Genomic DNA, 11856 nt, shown 5'->3' on the forward strand with positions numbered 1-11856 from the left:
GCCTTCCCGCCTTTGGGATCTCGTCATTATATACAGATCTCTGGTGTGTTCTAATTTAATGAACTTCCAGTCCACAAGGTGGCATAAAACATCAAATTACAGAAAAACGTCCAGAAAGTCGTCAGTGTGCGCAAATCTAGTTGAGGGTGGTGAGCGGAAGAGGATGAGTTGTTACAGTAAGTTGTATTAATGAAACTATTAATGATAAGCGTTACGATTATCAAATGGAGGTATTTCCCTCGACTAGATCAGGTAGTTAGTTAGCTATCTATCTAAAGTAGTAAAGAGTTCGACTAAAACAATGGAAATGCCATGAAAACGCTACGCATGTGCCACGTGGGGGTGATCATTTTAGCTAGATCCAGAATCTCCTCGTTGCCGCCAATCCAAATTAGCCTACATTAAGGCTGTTTTTGTGTATTTGACACTCATGTTGGGGTAAAAATTGGAGTAATACTTGTATGGGTGTCAACCGCAAAGCTTGTTCATGTCATCGTCACCAAAAAAACAATTTCTATATGACTAACGTTAGCTATGCTACCAGTTTATAAGAACTGGAGTTAGCATTTAGACGAATTATTTTCTAACCCAGAGAAGGAGAACTTTAAATATTATGCAGCGAAAACAGTCAAGTATATCAGACCCGGATTTTAGTTACCACCTTGTGGTCCTGTTGGAACACACATTATGTCGGATTTGACCAATATCCATGTTGTTGGATAAGATTTTGAATTTGGGCCTATGAATGTGTCCCTTGTTCTATCCCACACGTTTTGCGTTCCATTGATCTTTTTACTGCATGTAGCTAGCTCATTCGTTAGCTAAATTGTACTGTACGGTGACAGGAAGTTCTGTCTCAAAATGTGTAAAAATATTTGTCAGTAAAACAATTGCATTATGAAGTCATTTAGCGGTTTGAATAGCTATTGTTATTATTCTTGGGTGTATTCCTATTTTTGCTTTTTTGAACTTAACAAAAATTCTGTGTTTTGCGCTGGGGAACAGGTCATGTTTATTAGCTCGTGAAAGTGACTGATAAATACCCTTGAACCTTGTCATGCGTTCAATCTTCATAAGAGCCTTTGATAAGCCTACATATAAGTCGTCCACCCAAACATGTTATGAATTGGTACAGTAACAATAGATAAACAGTAGATGTCTCTCTCTCCCCACAGATGTCTGCAGCCAGTTGTCTGGGCACCCCACCACATGACCCACCACCAGAGGCCCACCATGAGCCAGTGCTGGCAGCCCTGGTCTTGTTTGAAAATGAATACGGCTCCTTAACTGGGCCAGCCACCAAATTAGAGCCCTTGCACAGAGTAACATCTTGAGTATGACTCTGACATCAGCACTTGTTCCTATCTCTTTCTGTCCCTTGCCTGGACGGCACACACAGACATGGTCAGTGCTCCTGCTGTCTTTTCTATATTTCTAACCTGAAGGGCACCTTGGGGTCTACTAACTTTGGTCAGGGGCTCTGTTTATGTGTGTATGGTTTGATTTTAAGTTTATCGGGTGTGTTTTGTTGGGTATTAAGACGACTTGTTGAACACATTGCATGCTCACTGTTCTTTCTCAGTATGCCATGTGCAAGAGGGCAATGGCGTTGTGCTTTGTGCACATGGTCTCAACGTCTGTAATATCCTCATTTCTTTGGACTTTGGCTGTTGTTTCTCGGCTACCTCAGAATCATCTGCCGTCACGAGGACTTTAGAGACGTTTTCTTTGAGTTTCTCATTAATTTGTAATGAATGCTGTATAGGAAATATTTCCCATTGGTTGTGCTATTAACTTGGTTTGAATAATGAAGGATTTGTTTCATGTGGACAGAAATGAATCTATTGACCTTGATTTAACACCTTTTCCCAGGTTTTCTTCTGTTCTGTTTTTCAAATCTCCAACATGTACAGAAATGTACAACGCTTGCATTATTGGTCCATTTGCAAGAATATTCTTAATTTTTTTGATGTCACAAATTCAGTCGTCTGTTCAGTCAGCTTATGAAGGCATATTTCTAGTGTAGATATGTTGATCCCTGTAAAATGAATTTTCCACTGTTACTCTACATGTGTTCTGATGGCTAATGAATCTTGATCGTCACTAAATTTCTCAAGACTGTCTCTTTGCCTGTATTAGTCAGTGTATAGGCTGTTCAGCACACGGACACTTGTCTTGAGCAACCGTTACTTAAGCTCCGAGGCCGACAGGGCACACAACATGGCCATTCATTCTCAGAATGCAGCCGTTAGGCCTCTTCCTGACACCTGTTCTTGGCACCGAGCTAAACTGGACAAGACGTCTGTCATAAACACGTAGGATGTGTGGGTTACTGGCGGTACGAATGGGGAGGAGGTGATTTGGGGGATTCGTCGGGGCTATACACCCCCCCCCCCCCCCCCATCTTCACCCATTTCGTGTAATATGTTACAAATGAAAATTCATATGTTCCGAATTTGTAAAAAGTATGATATTTTACCAATTCTAGCTAGGTGGCTAGCTGCCTAAAGTTAGATAGGCAAGGGGTTAGGGTTAAGATATTAGGAATTGGGTTCTATTTTTAAAATTTATTTTACCTTTATTTAACCAGGTAAGCTAGTTGAGAATACGTTCTCATTTACAATGGTGGCCTGGTCAAGATAATGCAAAGCAGTACGACAACACAGAGTTACACATGTAATAAACAAACGTACAGTCAATAACACAATAGAAAAGTCTATACAGTGTGTGCAAATGAAGTAAGATTAGGGCGTAAGGCAATAAATAGGCCGTAGTGGCGAAATAATAAAAATGTAGCAAATAAACACTGGAGTGATAGATGTGCAGAAGATGAATGTGCAAGTAGAGATACTGGGGTGCAAAGGAGGAAAAAAAATATATCAAACGGGTTAGCTAACATGCTAAGTAGTTGCAGTGTAGTTAAAAAGTTGCTAATTAGCTGAAATGTGAAAGTTGTTAATGAGATTTGTACTCACCACCTTCGGTTTGCTGGATGTTCGCGTTATACACCTAACCCGACCACCCACCCTTGTGTTTGCCTTAAGTAACCCGCTGTCTTATGTAACCATACCAAATGTATCATATTTGAGTGTCCCGGATTTACATTTAATATGTTACGTCTAGTCTGATTATTAGTTTATATTGTACTTGTTTTCACTAATCCTTGTAGGTTATTACATTACTACTTATAGTTATAGTGTTTAGAGCCAACATCTAGTAACCCATGTTTGATACTTCAGAGAAGGGTGATATGAATTCAACTGAAATGTAAAAAAAAAAATAGACATCAAAATGTACTTTATCAAAGTTAAAGCACAGCAATAACCTGAGGGTTTTAGAGCCCTTGAAGCATTATCGGAAGTTTATTGACGTGTACATATGTTTCGCTCCCTCCCAGTCTCACCGTAAATTCCACGCGCCCCGCCATGGGCACATGGGCTTCCTGCCCTGCAAGCGCAGCAAGAAGCACCGGGGAAAGCCCCGCAGCTGGCCCCGGGACGACCCCAGCCAGCCCGTCCACCTCACCGCCTTCATGGGCTACAAGGCCGGCATGACCCACATCCTGCGCGAGGTGCACCGCACTGGCCTGAGTATGTACATTCTGCCTTACATCCTGGGATGATGTAAGATTTGGATAGAGCAATGTATATGTGAATCAGGAGTAAGAGCCATGGGAGAATTAGACCTGGTCCCAGATCTGTTTGTGCTGTCTTGACAAGGATCTGTGTGCAGATGCTGTATGATGTTTTCATTTCTGAATAATGGTGATGGAATCAAATCACTGATGCCAGAAAGAAGAAAAGGATGACCATAGAGCCCAGCTCTGTTTTCAATCCTAGTGTTCTTCCTCTGTTCTGCTCTGACATTGATATGACACTTTGTCGTTTCTCCTGTCGGCTACACACAGGCCATTTGGCTTTATCGTTTTTGTGGCAACTGACCCATATCTCCTCTCCCTCCCCCCCAACAGAGCAAGCCAAACGTGAGTCTGTGGAGGCGGTCACTATCATCGAGACTCCGCCTGTGATGGTGGTGGGGGTTGTTGGGTACATCGACACAGTCCGTGGCCTGAGGTCCTTCAAGACCATCTTCGCTGAGCACCTCAGTGACGAGTGCAAGCGCAGATTCTACAAAAGCTGGTGGGTGGCAATGAGCGTCTGGTGTGTGTGTGTCACATTGAAGTTTAGAGACGTGACTGACCTCTGTGCAGATGATGTTTGATGTTTTAATTTCTGAATAATAGTGTTGAAATCAAACCGCTGATGCCAGAGAAGGGGAGGGGAAGTAACATATGATCAAGAGATTATTTGTTAAATCTCTACCCTGTATGTAAACTCTTCCAGGTACAAGAGCAAGAAGAAGGCATTCACCAAATATGCCAAGAAGTGGACAGACGAGAGTGGCAAGAAGCAGCTGGAGAAGGACTTTAATAACATGAAGAAATACTGCACATCCATCCGGGTCCTCATCCACACTCAGGTACATAGAACCCTCTTATCAATCATGTGATCCAACAGAAATCCTCCACTCCTATCCTCGGTGAGTTTCTATTGGCTTGTGGTGATTAAGTGACAGCTGGTGGTATCCCTGGGGTTCATCTGTCTCCACCCCAAGGACCTCCCTTCAGAACGGGCACGGCTGTCTGAGTTATAGCCTACCCAGCTCCTACCAGTCACATGGCAACTGAAAGGGGGGTAAAAACCTTCCCTAATCTCAAGGCCCCTGTTGCGAACAAATGTCTTCTCTCTCTCGCACGCACACATGCAGAGGAGTACTAGAGTATGGCGTTTCAAATTACACTTTAAAAATACTCCTGTGGGGAGCAGAACCTCGACTGCACTTACAACGCTTCCCCTGAGGGAAGTTTGTGTTGGCAACAAACATTACTCAATGTTACTGATTGAATTCAGGGTATTGTGTCTGTTTGTCGAAGCAGTGGGGCTATATGATTACTGTAAGATGTGGGGATAAAGCAATGTGTATGTGAATCATGTCTCCAGTGAGAGAATTAGCCTGTTTCCAGATCTGTTCTAGCGGTCTTGATAATTCCTATGGTCAGTGTCACATTTGGCAGATGTTTTTTCTCTTTCTGCAGATGATGTATGATGTTTTAATTTCTGAATAATAGTGAAGGAATCAAACCACTGATGCCAGAGAGAAAAACATGACCATAGGAGTTGGGGCTGCACAAATAGACAAGGCTATCAGAGACCTGACTGATGACTCACAGGACTGTAGGGTGAAGTTGCCTCTACACCAGGGGTGTCCAACATACGGCCCGCGGGTGTATAGATAACATTTATTTTAAAATATATATATCTATATATAATTTTAGATTTGTGTGTGTAGGAAAACAAACTTTAAAAGCTTTGACTAAAACCAAATCTAAACTGTAGAAATAATAGACCTACATTCATTCAGTTTCTTGAAGTTGTCTAGCTCGTTAATAATCTCCCAAATGAAAGCTAGACAGATAGAGGATCTGTTTTTGCAAATTGGTGGCAAGTAAATATTTTGCTAAATTCAGTGCGGCCTTCCGGATGTTGTTGTAGACTGAATGCTGCTCCCGGGGCAAAATGAGTTTGACAACCCTGTCCTGGGCGCTGATCTTGAGATTTCCCCCAATAATGGGTAGGATTGGGGAAAGGGAAGCTAATCCTGGATCAGAGACTGAATCCTAGAATAAGTCATATTTAGTCAGTGTGGAAGCGAAGGGAGCAGAGCCACTAAAGTTGTGTGTGGGAATCTTGCTGGCTTCTGTACATTTTATAATTGTGTCTCTCTAGATTCGTCTGCTGCCCCTCAAAGCTAAGAAGGCCCACATCATGGAGGTGCAGCTGAACGGCGGCACCATCTCAGAGAAGGTGGACTGGGTCAAGGAGAAGCTGGAGCAGCCCGTCCCTGTGTCCTCAGTCTTCTACCAGGACGAGATGATAGACGTCATCGGGGTCACCAAAGGTCACGGGATGAAAGGTAAGAGGTTTTGAGGTACATGGTCATCGAGGTCAAAGGGTCACCGTAGAAGATATTCCTAGGTACAGATCTCCCACTCATCCATTTGTTCTGTCTTGCTACCGAACGTGACAATGACCTCTGTGCAGATGATGTATGATGTTTTAATTTCTGAATAATAGTGAAGGAATCAAACCACTGATGCCAGATATTTTTGTTGAGAATAACCATATGAGTTGTCACTCAGCCCGGGATGAGTGGAAGAAATCTATATGGACATTAATGACATGGCAGTACCATTGGTTATAATATCTCCATAGTTGAGACATGTCTCTAGATCTAACAGAATGGCTCAAAGACCCAGAGTTTTCCTACTTACTAATAATAATCTAATTAGTAAAAGATGCATGTCAATGTCTGCTGACTGACGGTATATTACTGTTCAGCTATTATATTGTATTGGCTGGTCCTGTGGCATAACTCATTTCCTACTGATTTTCCTATTGGTTGTCAGGTGTGACCAGTCGTTGGGGAGTGAAGAAACTTCCCAGGAAGACTCACAAGGGCCTGCGTAAGGTGGCCTGTATCGGAGCCTGGCACCCTTCCCGTGTGGGCTACACCATCGCCCGTGCCGGCCAGAAGGGCTACCACCACCGCACAGAGCTCAACAAGAAGGTCCGGCACCAGGGCTCTAGTTGAGATGGGCATATGAAATTCATCATTTGACCGGGTGTTCCTTGAAAAATAGGTGTTTTGACCTCAAAGGGACTGACTACCTTGTAAAATAGTTTTCTTCATACATTATACTTTGTTAATGAACGATCTATGTGAATGTTTGAGTTGCGTATACAACTGGAAATAGTTTGGGTTGTGTTGTGACTGTAATTGCGTAGAGGTTCATACTGTACTGCTTAGACTGAGGTTCACCACCATCATGCTGTTTCAGTGTTTTACTCTTGTCTACAGATCTACCGTATTGGCAAAGGGATCCATGTCCAGGATGGCAAAGTGATCAAGAACAACGCTTCCACTAACTACGACACTACCCAGAAGACTATCACCCCCATGGTAATATAATAACATCACTATAACGTCCTAATAATGTTATTGACATGGTACTGAGCCTGGAAATGATGTGATATAACATGGTAACCATTCTAATTCTTACTATTGGTTCAAACTTCTTCGGGATCGGTGTCGAGCTAACGTAGGCTAATGCGATTAGCATTAGGTCGTAAGTAACAACATTTCCCAGGACATAGACACATCTTATATGGGCAGAAAGCTTAAAATCTTGTTAATCTACCTGCACTGTCCAATTTACAGTAGCTATTAGAGTTATATTGTTTGAGGAGAGTACACAGTTTTGAACCTAAAGTTATTAATAAACAAATTAGGCACATTTGGGCTGTCTTGATACAAAATTTTGAACATAATTGCAATGGGTCATTGGATCAGCCTAAAACGTTGCAAATACACTGCTGCCATCTAGTGGCCAAAATAAAAATGGAATAATACATTATAGCCTTTCTCTTGCATTTCAAATATGTTTTTTTTTTTTCAGAACTATTGTGTTATATTGGCCTACATTCCTTTCAGATTTCCACAAACTTCAAAGTGTTTTCTTTCAAATGGTACCAAGAATATGCATATCCTTGCTTCAGGTCCTGGGCTACAGGGAGTTAGATTTGGGTATGTCATTTTAGGTGAGGGGGGGGGGGGGTCTTTAAGAGGTTTTAATGACGTGATGCATCCTCTGCTTTTGATCACCAGCTTTATCTGATGATGTCACATTGTAAAGCCAAATGTAGACGCCTGACATGCCAGATGGGTAAATGGCTGATATAGCCAGTATTTGCACTATAATAGAGTATGTATTGCAGGTTGTGGCCATTAATGTGGTGTACTACTCGTTTAATCTGTATAATTATTCATGCATCCTCTCCTGTTGTCTGTCTGTAGGGAGGGTTCCCCCACTATGGTGACGTGAAAAATGACTTCTTGATGCTGAAGGGCTGTGTGATCGGCTGCAAGAAACGTGTTCTCACCCTGAGAAAGGTACTGTGCCCATGTGTTAGTGACAACTACCTCTGTGCAGATGATGTATTATGTTTTAATTTCTGAATAATAATGAAGGAATCAAACCACTGATGCCAGAGAGGAAAACATGACCATAGGAGTTGGGGATGCTAAAGCATGGGACATATTTGACCGTGTGTTGAACTCTAACCACGTGTGTGTGGTCATCTGCTTCTCTCACAGTCCATGCTGGTGCACACATCACGCAAGTCCAAGGAGACCATCGACCTCAAGTTCATCGACACCACCTCCAAGTTTGGCTACGGCCACTTCCAGACCCACCAGGAGAAGAGGGCCTTCATGGTGGGTACCGGCTGGGTTTGGGCTTGGGTGGATGTGGGAGTGAGCTGAATCATTGTAGAGGGGAGTGGGACTGACAATGTTAGTGATGGAGTGTGGGTAAGTAAAGGGAAAGGCTGGATGTTTATGTAGGGACAGCGTAGGTTGGGGTGGAGGCACTGAAGTGTTTCTGTGTAAAGGCGGGCACCCTGTATCGAAAGTGACTATGGCATGACTGTTGTCCTAGTCATTGATAGTACAGGAATAGTGATGAAAGATTTTCCCGTGTTTGTTGGAATACCTGTTCCTGTCAAACCCTGTATCTTTCGAACATCTTCCATGTCTACAACAATCAATACTTTTAACGTGTAAAACAATGTTTTATTTTGCTTGAACCCATGGTTTGATGTAATGCTATGACAATTGTGAAATTGGATGTGTATTAGCTGGGGGAAAAAGGTTAAAGGGATGTGGACTGGAACATGATGGGTAATGAGGTGGAGTGGTGCTCTCCCTTCTGTGTTCCAACGCACCCGTAGGGCGCTGGTCAAAAGTAGTGCACTATATAGGGTGCCATTTGGGATGTTACCCTCTAGCTCAGCTGACATGACCCATGTCTGGGTGCACCTGCTGCTTTAATACTGGACTTCTGTTGACCCTGCTGTGACTTTTGACCTACAGGGCCCACTGAAGAAGGATGTGCTGAAGAAACTGCCCGCCGAACCATTGCCAGGGGAGGCTTAGAAGTGATGGTGGTCCACCGTTAAAACTAGCTCAACAGAGAAACAAATTCTTATATTAAGTCTTCTAATAAAACAGTTTTATCTATCCGGGCGATGTTTGGATATTCTTTTCAAATAAGCTTCGGCTTAGTTTAGACTACGCTTATGTCCCAAATGCACCCTATTCTCCAAATAGTTTACTACTTTTGTTCAGGGTCCAAATGACATCCTATTTCCTGTATAAATGGGCTGCCATTTGGGGGACCAGTTTGGATAAGTGACTAATGGTGGCACAGTGATGTATTGGTAAATAAAATTGGTGGCTAAACTGGTCGTGGGGAGAAAGTAACTCCCTATACTTTCAATGCATCACCCCCCCCCCCCCCCCCAATAAAAAACTATTTATGGCTAAACAGAGTAGTTGTGGCTTCCCTCCACTATACTACTGGTGGCGCACGGTTAAAAGCGGAAGTCAAATTTTGGTTGGACCTTGTGTGCAATTGACCAATGAAGATACACTAGATATCTTAATCATGTATAGGTATTGTATTTTTATAACGTTTTATTTTTCCCACTAGTCTATCAACATCTTGATAGCCTGTCCATTTCTACATGCTTTAGTATCGGTTGATCAATGAAGAGGAGGTACGCTGTCCAAAAACCACTGAGCCATTTGATGACGAGAACATTTTAGAGAACTAATAATCTCCAGGGAATCTTCTCTGGGCTACAATCACTTTTAAAATAGGAATTGTTCAAGGAGTCCATTTTGTCAGGCCAATAATACACCAATGTTCTGGCCAGCCCACTGGACAACATGAGTACAACGCTCACCTGCAAGAGTTGAGGACAAACTGATTCAGTATATCACAGCATAGTCATCTTACAGCCACAGTTCATACCAGTAATGCCCATATTCACTTTCCTTCAAGTAAACATATCTACCTGTTGCTGTTTTATTCAAAATGGCACCCTATTCCCTATGTAGTGCATTACCATAGCAGGGCCCTGGTCAAAAGCAGTGCACTATATAGCACAGGAAGTTGGTGGCACCTTAATTGCGGAGAACGTGCTCGTGTTAACGATGGGAGCGGAATAGGTGGAATGGTATCTAACATGGTTGCAACCTCCTGTGATATATATATCTATGGTGCCAGCTGGGTCACACTCGCTGTCTTCATTACGCAGGTTAGACTATTTTGTTCTGGAGGCAGCTATGCAGAGTGGTCACTTGCTGGCAATGACACAAAGTCAAAATCTGATTTGAAAACCTATCCTTAACCCTAAACTTAAATTAAGACCAAAAAGCACATTTTTGTGTATGAATTTTTACAATGCAGCCAATTTTGAATTTTTGCTGTTCCATCCAGTGGAAATCGTTCAGTTCTGCCTCACGGACAAGACTCATCCCAATAAACGTCAGCCTGGTTCATTACAGGGCTATTGCAGGTCACATTCCCTATTGCAGAGTGCTGTCTAAGTTCAGTCTTCTAGATCAGTAGGGCCGGGCGCTGTAACAGGCTCTGCGATTATACCAGTCCCTCTTGCTGCTCAGAGCATAGCCATGCCACTATCTCCTGCATGCCACTCTCCAGTCGTCATGCCACGTTGTACGTGCACGTATGACCATCCCTCACAAGCTAGGACTGAACCAAGCGCTATCTGCTCAGAATCCACTGTGGATCCATGCCCACTGGTTTTCCATGTATTTTCTTCTCCATCCACTGCCACAGTGAGGTGCTATTCAGACACATAGTACTGGGAGTTGTTGGAGGAGCGGCGTGAGGAGTGGGCTGGGGAATACTGGGCTGCTGGAGGGTTGTCCAGCACGGAGGACATGAGAGGAAGATAGAGGTCGTCCATGTTGGGCATCACAAACTCCTTCTGCAGTGGATGCAAGAACAAGCAATGCTAAACAAATATACATAGATAACAATACAGAAGATGAAATCCTAGCAACTTGTAGGATCAACATATGGTGCACCTTAACACTGGTATGGTACCAGATGGCTGGGATTGGATTTATAGTATTACACATAATTTGTGACAACTGTATTAGTCAAGATATGTATAGATATGAAAATAGCTGATGCAAACACTTCTGCCCCTTACCTAGGAGTACAATAAGTCCAGACAGGCATCAAACAACCATTCTGTTGCTACAGTATCATCATGCTTGGACCTACGCTAACCCTGATCACAGCTCTATATCATGACGTCAGTCTCGTGTATGATGTCATGTTGAGGCACCACCTCACAGGTGGAGGACAGACTGACCTGAAACTCTCGACTCAGCTTCTTCTCGATCCACTCTGTGACGTGTGTGAAGGTGACCTCCCTCTCCCCTAGCATGGGACGCACACGCAGGTCCAGCCTGGGAGGCACGCGGAAACTGTACCTGTGGGGGGAGACAGAGAAAAGGAAAACAAAAAGAAAGAAAGACCAGTTTGAGACTTAAACAAAAACAAGAGCCAATGTACCTTTCAGTTCAGTGTATCTATAGAATGATATAAAACCACAGAACTAGACTGATTCTATTCATATGGTTAAAGTTAGCAGGTTTGCAGTACCATATCCTGTCAGTAGGGGGAGGTGGAATGTTGACAGCCAGAGTCCCTGAGAGTTCCAGAACTTCCACAGTGAGCATCAGTGGCATGTTGGAGACCTCAGCGATCTTCTTCTTGATGTACTCGTTCTCTGTGGCCTTCTGGAAGTACTTGGACGAGGCGATCTTGTCCACGAACCTCAGGAACCGTCTGCCGGTGCTCCCACCTCTCCCAATGGGAGGAGTCATGAAATGCAGCTCAATAAAAACACTCTTTCA

The 11856-nt window shown here is 43.2% G+C and overlaps 2 protein-coding genes and 1 non-coding gene across 5 annotated transcripts in view; 2 read left to right on the forward strand and 1 right to left on the reverse strand.

Annotated features, from left to right (window-relative positions):
- Positions 1–68: 68 nt before the first annotated feature.
- LOC129833786 (60S ribosomal protein L3-like) lies at positions 69–9140 on the forward strand. Its single transcript, XM_055898591.1, has 11 exons — positions 69–176; positions 1176–1404; positions 3398–3590; positions 3971–4139; positions 4344–4479; positions 5787–5973; positions 6467–6627; positions 6919–7020; positions 7915–8010; positions 8215–8334; positions 8992–9140. Exons 2-11 carry the CDS (start codon positions 1402–1404, stop codon positions 9052–9054), a joined length of 1230 nt encoding a protein of 409 aa, XP_055754566.1. The 5' UTR covers positions 69–176; positions 1176–1401; the 3' UTR covers positions 9055–9140.
- Positions 8518–8643, forward strand: LOC129834040 (small nucleolar RNA SNORA71). Its single transcript, XR_008756168.1, has one exon. It is a non-coding gene; the product is annotated as a small nucleolar RNA SNORA71 (small nucleolar RNA).
- Positions 9141–9563: 423 nt separating the features above from the next.
- The window catches only part of LOC129833784 (testis-expressed protein 2-like), a 30359-nt gene continuing 28066 nt past the window's right edge, over positions 9564–11856 (reverse strand). For 2 of the 3 annotated variants that reach the window (XM_055898589.1, XM_055898588.1), the window contains exons 10-12: positions 11603–11806; positions 11310–11430; positions 9564–10916 (exon numbers count right to left, since the gene is read on the reverse strand). In XM_055898589.1, coding sequence (XP_055754564.1) covers positions 10773–10916; positions 11310–11430; positions 11603–11806 — 469 coding nt within the window. In that variant the 3' untranslated portion in view covers positions 9564–10772. Of the gene's footprint in view, positions 10917–11309; positions 11431–11602; positions 11807–11856 lie in introns of those variants that run through there. The other variant, XM_055898590.1, reaches the window with a different exon arrangement.

This window comes from Salvelinus fontinalis, chromosome 34 (genome assembly GCF_029448725.1).
Source record: "Salvelinus fontinalis isolate EN_2023a chromosome 34, ASM2944872v1, whole genome shotgun sequence".
NCBI classification, from domain to species: Eukaryota; Metazoa; Chordata; class Actinopteri; order Salmoniformes; family Salmonidae; genus Salvelinus; species Salvelinus fontinalis.

Excerpts from the sequence above, each read along its gene's own strand:
- LOC129833786 (XM_055898591.1), top strand. Across the intron at positions 6,628-6,918 it reads GCACAGAGCTCAACAAGAAG|ATCTACCGTATTGGCAAAGG; the intron begins GTCCGGCACCAG and ends TCTTGTCTACAG. Across the intron at positions 8,335-8,991 it reads AGGAGAAGAGGGCCTTCATG|GGCCCACTGAAGAAGGATGT; the intron begins GTGGGTACCGGC and ends TTTGACCTACAG.